Source organism: Propithecus coquereli, unplaced genomic scaffold, assembly GCF_000956105.1.
Source record: "Propithecus coquereli isolate 6110/MARCELLA unplaced genomic scaffold, Pcoq_1.0 Scaffold59, whole genome shotgun sequence".
NCBI lineage: Eukaryota > Metazoa > Chordata > Mammalia > Primates > Indriidae > Propithecus > Propithecus coquereli.
Window position 1 is genome coordinate 1,906,415 of NW_012151840.1, and position 6,724 is coordinate 1,913,138.

A 6,724-nucleotide genomic window follows, 5' to 3' on the forward strand; every position below is an offset into this window, starting at 1 on the left:
TTGCTTTTTCATACAGAGAACACCTGAGTACACCTGTCGGAAGGAGAGGGGAGATTAAAGTTGAGGAAGGGGGTAAAGTGGGGGGGGGAATGCTGGGGGCAGATAACTTACAGAACAAATTCGAGCAGTGATAGACAGGAGGGGGCAACGCACTGGCTGGCCTCCATTGGAAGAGGGACATGTGCCTTCGTGACAGGGGAGAGGGGGAAGGTGGTGTAGAGGTGTGGACAGGGTGTTATTCGTCAGATATGGGAAAGATGTGGCCAGGATGGGGGTGGCTGCACGGTCTTTCTATAAATTCATCTACCAAGAGTTGAAGCCAACTGCTACAGTGGGGAAGGGGGCTGAGCTGGAGTCACGAGAAGTGTGGGAGAGCTGGGGACAGCAGCTGTGGGGGCTGCAGTAGGGGAGGCCGTGATGCATGAGGTGTCGCCTGTCTAGCAGACACAGCCGAGGCCGGCCAACACCGGCCTGCGGTTGGCCCAGTGGGGAAATTTTGAGGCACTCTCTAGCAATGCTTGGCGTGCAGGGAAGGGCTGTGGGGCTGGCTGGCTCCGGGTGGGGAGCTGGCAGGGCAGAGGAGACAGTCTGGAGTTGGCAAGAACAATCACCCACAAACCAAGTCCTCTTCAATGCTCTCGAACTGCTTATTCCCTTCACATCCTGGCAGAGTGCTCCAGCAAAAACAGCACCAGTCATAAGTTTTGTCTTTTTAATAAAAAATAAACCGTCTGTGACAAGCAGTTTTCTGAATCTCAAAACAAAGGGAAGGGGAGAGGTGAGAGGTCAAGGGGTCAGCCAGGGGAAACAAGTGAATGAGGCTCAGATTACCCCTGTCATTCTAGCCAGAGCAGAAAGGATCCCAATCTGCCCCAGCTGAAGCAAGAAGGAAGGTGGTCAGACGTCAGGAAAGACTTCCTGAGAGTCTGCAATGCATGACTGGTAAGGGGAGCAGGAGGGAGCAGATCCCTGAAGAACCCTAGAAACCCCTGGGAGAGGGGAATGTCCAAGGTGGTGGCTTCCGAGTGGCGTGTCCAGGAGTGGCAAGTTAGCTTACGGTTGTTTAGATGTTTGGTGTCTATTACCATAGGGTCCTGGAACAGTTAAGTTTTTTAGGGTCTCCTGGAACAGTATGTTTCTAGAGGGTCCCTGGAATGGCCAGAACTAAAGGATTCTCCCCGGGTCCTCCTGTCGCAGAGTAGGTGCAGTTCCGGGGTAGCCCCCTGTTGGAGAGCCCATGTGCTTGCTAGAAGGGAGTCCCACAGGGGAGGTGGGCTGTGTGGTGACCCTGCTGAGTGCTACCAGTTGTGCAGAGTGGCAGGAGAAGCTCCTGTCATGGAAGAAAGGTGGTCTTTTGTGCTCCCACCCTAGTCAGGGCTGCACTGCTCCAGGGGCCCTCAGCCAGCATGGCCAGGTGCCTGCCCTACCCTGCAGCCCCAGCCTGTGCCCAGAGTTTAAACCACCTCAGTACTCAGGCAGTTGCTGTCAGCGTCCACATCACTGGCAGAGGTCCTGTGTTCCTTGGGCGGCTGGAGGTGCTGCTCCCTGCTCAACGGGGCCTTCTCCATAGGGGGCAGGGTCCCACAGCCCTGGACCTTGCCCCGAGCCCGGAGTGCCCCCAGTGGGGAGGCCAGGAGGACGATGAGGGCTCCTGAAAGCACTAAGGCGAGGAGGACAGTGACCGTGAGAAAGTGGGGCCAATAGGATCGCTGGGCAGCCAGAGCAGTGCCACCACTGAGCCTGGTCAGAGGGACCTCCACATGCTCCCGGGGAATGCCTGCCAGTTCAGGATCCAGGGCCAGGGTCTGGTCCTGGCTGTCCACCCAGTAGGAGACCACAGGGTATGAGAAGCCATTCTCAGTGGCCCAGCACTGATAGAGACCCCCAACTCCGTCCTGCAGTATCAGCAAGAGGGAGCCGTTGTAGACCGTGGAAGAGGCTTCTGGGGCTGGGGCTGTGCCGCGACTCCAGTGGTAAGAGGCCAGGGCTGATTGGTGGGGGCAGGGGAGCTCCAGGATGGAGCTGGGGACAGCCAGGACTTCTTTAACTGTAGGAGAAGGAAGGGGCAAAAGGGTTAAGGGAGGGGAAAGAAGAAAGACAGGAGAGAGTCGCTAAGCCACCTTTGGACCCCAACTCTTAGCTCCAACTTCCATTTCAACTCCCAAACTCAACTCTCACCGCTCTCAATCTCCAGTCTAACCCCCAGTCCATCTAACTCCAACTCTGACGCCAAAACCAATTGCAACCTCAAACCTGGATCCCAGCTTGGTCCCCAGCTCAGAATTCCTCTCTCTCCTCCCTACAAGCCAGGACCCAAATCCGCCCCAATTCTCGAGTTCAGATCTCAAGCCAGGCAGGTGCTGGGGGAGGAAACCAAAGCAGGAATGCCCACCCCTGCCCAGAAGTCCTGCAGAGCCTTCAAACCTCCCCTGGTTCCACACTCACTGATTTGCGGGCGGCTCTGAGGCCGGAAGCTCCTGCCCATGGGGCCATTGGCACATGCCCACCCTGGGTTCCCTTGCTCCATGTCCTGCTTCCAGGAGTTCCTGAGAGGGCAGGAAAGCAAAAATCATCCCCTTGAAACAGCCTAAAGTGGGAAGAGGAAGGAGGAAGGGAGGAAAGTGCAGTGGGGAAGAAGATAGCCCAGGGCAGATGAGGTAGAAGAGAGAGGAGAGGAAGAGGAACCCAGGATGGCGGGAGCAGCTTCAAAACTGCCCAGCAACACTCCATCCCTGGAGGAACCACCACGGGACAGGTGGACTCCCAGAGTAAATGTATCGGTAGCCCCTGCAGAGAGGAAGAACAGTAGCAGAAGCTCGGTAAGAAGGGTCCTGGCTGGCCATTTTCAGCCGCCATCCAGGAACGGCACTCACAGGTTGGGGGAAGACAGGAGGCGACAGATTTGGGACTGAGGATCCCAGGCGCAGTGGGGATCGCGGGCAAGGACACAGTCCACACAGCTCTCATAGACACTGCAGTTGGCTCGGGGCACCCTCCAGACACCTCCTGAGAAGCCTACGAACACTGCGCCCTGGAAGAGAAACGGAGAGTGTCAGGGAGCCCCAGCCACAGCTGGCAAAGCCCTGGCCCAGGGAGCCAGCCCAACCTGCCCCCAAGGCCAGCCCCACCAGAAGGCCATTTGATGGTTGAGTCCCTTCCCACCTGGGTGGGGGCCAGCAGCAGGTTGCGCACAGGTTCAGGGTCGGGGAACAGCTGGATCTCTTCCACCAGATGAGCACTGCTGTCCCCACTCACCACAGCCTTGTGAAGGGACCCCGTGGCTGTGGGCAGATGGAGAGCGCTCAAGTCATCTCACCTCGTCCACACAGCCCTCTCTGACTCAGGTGGTCTCCCCAGCTGTCAGAAGGCTCCTTCCGAAGTGTGACGTGCACTGGGCACAGGGCAGCCAGACCACTCCCTTCCCCTTGGGCCATGGAGATGGGGTTCTCTCACAAATGGTTCAGCCCTGTCCTCCCTTTGCATCCCTGGAGAAACCCAGCTGTCTACGTTCTCCACAGGCATGGGGCAGCGGGCACCTGAGTACTTCTGTAGAAAGTCACGCCACCAGCCTCCCTCACTTCTACCAAGTGTCTCTACTCAAAGGCACGTTAGGGAGTCTTTTAAAAATTGCAACCACTCCAACTGGCTTCCTGATTCCCCCGCACACTGCTCTACTTGACTTCCAAATCTCATAACGTACTATGCATTTACGTATTCGGTATGCTCATTGTGTGTCTTCACCCACTCCACGAGGACTGTCGTTTGTGTGTGTGTTGTTCTCTACTATAGACCCAGTATATGAACAGCTGAGAACAGTGCCTAGTAACACGGCCTGAAGGAATGAATGAACTTGGTGGGTTTCTTCCACTGAAGCTCAAGGTCATCCACCTCAGCCAGGCCTCGATATGCTTGGCCCTTGTCGCATTCCCCGCTGACTCTCTCTCCCTCTTTCCACAATAACCATTTGAATCTACCCCTCTCTCCTCAAACTTCCCACCTTGCCCGCCCCCCTCACTCCCAGCTCGTGACCTTGTGTCCTCCTCCTTCATAGAGAGAAGACCTCCCTTGGCTTCCTGGCCCCTGAGTCTACACACTCACCAGGTCTCACCCTCTACAACTTCACTCCCACCCATCAGAGGCCTCCGCCATCCACGGCTAATCGCTCCTCCTGTGTCCGGGACTCCAGCCTCCTGCTCCCTCCACGATTTTACCTGCTCATTATCCCCTCTCCTGCCCATCTCTTCCCCATCTCCCTGTCTACTAGGTCCTCACAGTCTTTCTCATCTGTAAAACAAGAACTCTTGCTGGGCCTCATACCCCTCTCCACTCACCCCCCAATCCCCTCTCCCCCTTCACAGCCAAGCTTTCTGAAGGAGTGATTTCTACACTCGCTGTTTACCCACTACCTCTCTACCCACTCACCGTTCACCCCTCTAACGTGGCTCCCCCATAAGGTAAACAGCTCTTGCTAAGGCCACCAAAGACCTCCCTGTATGTCTTTCTCACCAGACAAAGCTGGAAAGTGTAGGGACTGGACTGTTTTGCTTCCCTGTTATATTTTCTGATCCTAGCAGAGTGCCGGGCGCATAGTAGGTGCTCAATAAACAGTTGTTGCATGAATGAGTGATTGAATGAGCTCAAGGATTTCCCTCCTCAACCTGAGTGCAGCCCCTGCCCTCGTCCTCTGAGGATGTCCTGGAACCCTTTACTCACTGGTACCCAGGTACATGACTAGATGGCTGCGCCCATCAAGGCCCTGGGCTGTCTCCACCGCAAGCTGTGTGTACTCCACACCAGACTTCACCAGCAGAGGTGTCCCCACCACCTGCTCATCCATCAGGAAATGGTCCTTCATGAAGGTCAAGGCCTTATCAGAGGAGGGGCCCACCGAGCACTGAGGGAGGAAGGAGACAGATCAGGGTGACTTGCCCCTTCCCTTCAGCTCAACCACTGCCACTTCCTTCCCCCTGCCTCCCCGCTCCTCTGCTGTCCTCCATTGCTTCCCTTCCTCCAGGCAGTCCTCATCGCAGGGTGCTGGCTAAAGCTCAGACTCTGGAGCTGCCTGGCTTTGAAGTCCAGGCTCTGCATGCCTGAGGTTCCTCACCTGTGAAGTGGGCATATTAACAATACCTACCTCGTAGGCTCGCTGTGAAAATAAAATGCACTCATACGTGAAAAATAATGAGGACAGTGCTTGGCACGAAGTGAACACTCAGTAAAAGTACTGTTATTACTGCCCTCCTCCCCAGCACCTCCATCATGGGCGCCTAGCAGTCGGCGGGGAGCTTGGTGGAGCCTCCATGCAGGCAAGGACCAAGTTTTACTCATGTCTGTGGTCCCAGGCAGAGCGTGGGACCTGGTTCACAGCTGGTGCTCAATAAATGTTTGCTTAGTCATGACGGAATGACTGTCACAGCAAGGGGTGGTATAGTAGGGAGTGTTTCTTATCAAGGTTTTGCACGAACTTGTTGCATGACTCTGGGAGAGTCCTCTCTCCACTGCGAACCTCGCTTCTCTCACCATGAAATGTGGGGGTTGGACCAGCTGTTCTCCAAAGGCCCCGCTAACACGAATATGCCATGGCTCTGGGACACCTGTGTCCTGATCTTTGGTCAGGATCCTTGTCCTCTATACCCAAGAACACTGCCTTAGGGCCAGCCCCAACTCTGTGGCCCTCAAGCCGTGCCCTTAGACGAGTTACTTCACCTCTCTGAGCTTCTACTTCCGCATTTAAAAAGTGAGGTAACAACATCTGCAACTCATTTTGATGCCAGAATGAGCACATGAGTCTGCTCTCACGTCCTCCCAAAGGGATTTTTTAAAAAGATATAAACCGGGGATGGGGAGAGCAAGAGACAAGTACAAAAGCTTTCACATTTTGGGAGCTGGAAAGCAAATGGACAGTAAATGACTTGAGAGAAAGAAAGAGAGAGAAAGAGAGTCTTCTTTAGCCAGCCCTGAGGAAGCCTCAAACCATGCGATTTATAAGGCAGATTCCTAAAGTTCGTGAATGAGTGGCCCCAGTTACCTTTGGAAATGAGGTTAAAGGGGAGGCGAAATACGGAGGATTATTTGAAAATCTGTTTAAGAAGCAGACAGATCCCCTCCAAGCTCCACACAGCTGGGTGACTGCCCCTTCCACACCCTGGTCCAAGGTTTACCCTCTGGAGAGGGTAAAATCCAGGGTTTCTGGCTGGAGAACGCAGACACAGTTGAGGGGGATTAAACATAGGTAGGCATGCTACATGATGAGACTCCTCTCCAAGCCCAACCCTCTTCCCCTGTGGCTCCCAGCAACCAGGAGCCAGACTATCTACCTCCAAGCGGAAGACTAGAAGAGTCTGCTTTGGGAAAACTGACTAGAGGTCCAAGAGAAAAGACCTAAACATACTGACATTGAAGATCCCCAACAAAACAGCCCAGCCAGGCCCTCCTCAGTGGCAACATAATGGAACCCAAATTGCCAAGCCTTACTCATGGGCACAGAGATTCCAAGCAACATCAATGTCCCCATTTTTAAATATGAGATGTGGGTAGAACCAGGAACATGAAAGAAAGAAATCGAAACAAACAAATAGAAAAAACAAACAAACAAAAACCTAACAGGAGGTCAGGCAAGGTCACTCACACCTATAATCCCAGCACTTTGGGAGGCCAAGGTGGGTGGATCACTTGAGCCCAGAAGTTTGAGACCAGCCTGGGAAACACAGTGAGATCCTGTCTC

At 54.5% G+C, this 6,724-nt stretch overlaps 1 protein-coding gene across 1 annotated transcript in view; it reads right to left on the bottom strand.

Annotated features, from left to right (window-relative positions):
* Positions 1–696: 696 nt before the first annotated feature.
* Positions 697–6,724, bottom strand: part of SEMA4A (sema domain, immunoglobulin domain (Ig), transmembrane domain (TM) and short cytoplasmic domain, (semaphorin) 4A) — a 17,382-nt gene continuing 11,354 nt past the window's right edge. Inside the window, exons 10-14 of the mRNA XM_012658632.1 lie at positions 4,714–4,894; positions 3,163–3,281; positions 2,874–3,031; positions 2,446–2,546; positions 697–2,047 (exon numbers count right to left, since the gene is read on the bottom strand). Coding sequence (XP_012514086.1) covers positions 1,455–2,047; positions 2,446–2,546; positions 2,874–3,031; positions 3,163–3,281; positions 4,714–4,894 — 1,152 coding nt within the window. The 3' untranslated portion in view covers positions 697–1,454. The remainder of the gene's footprint in view (positions 2,048–2,445; positions 2,547–2,873; positions 3,032–3,162; positions 3,282–4,713; positions 4,895–6,724) is intronic.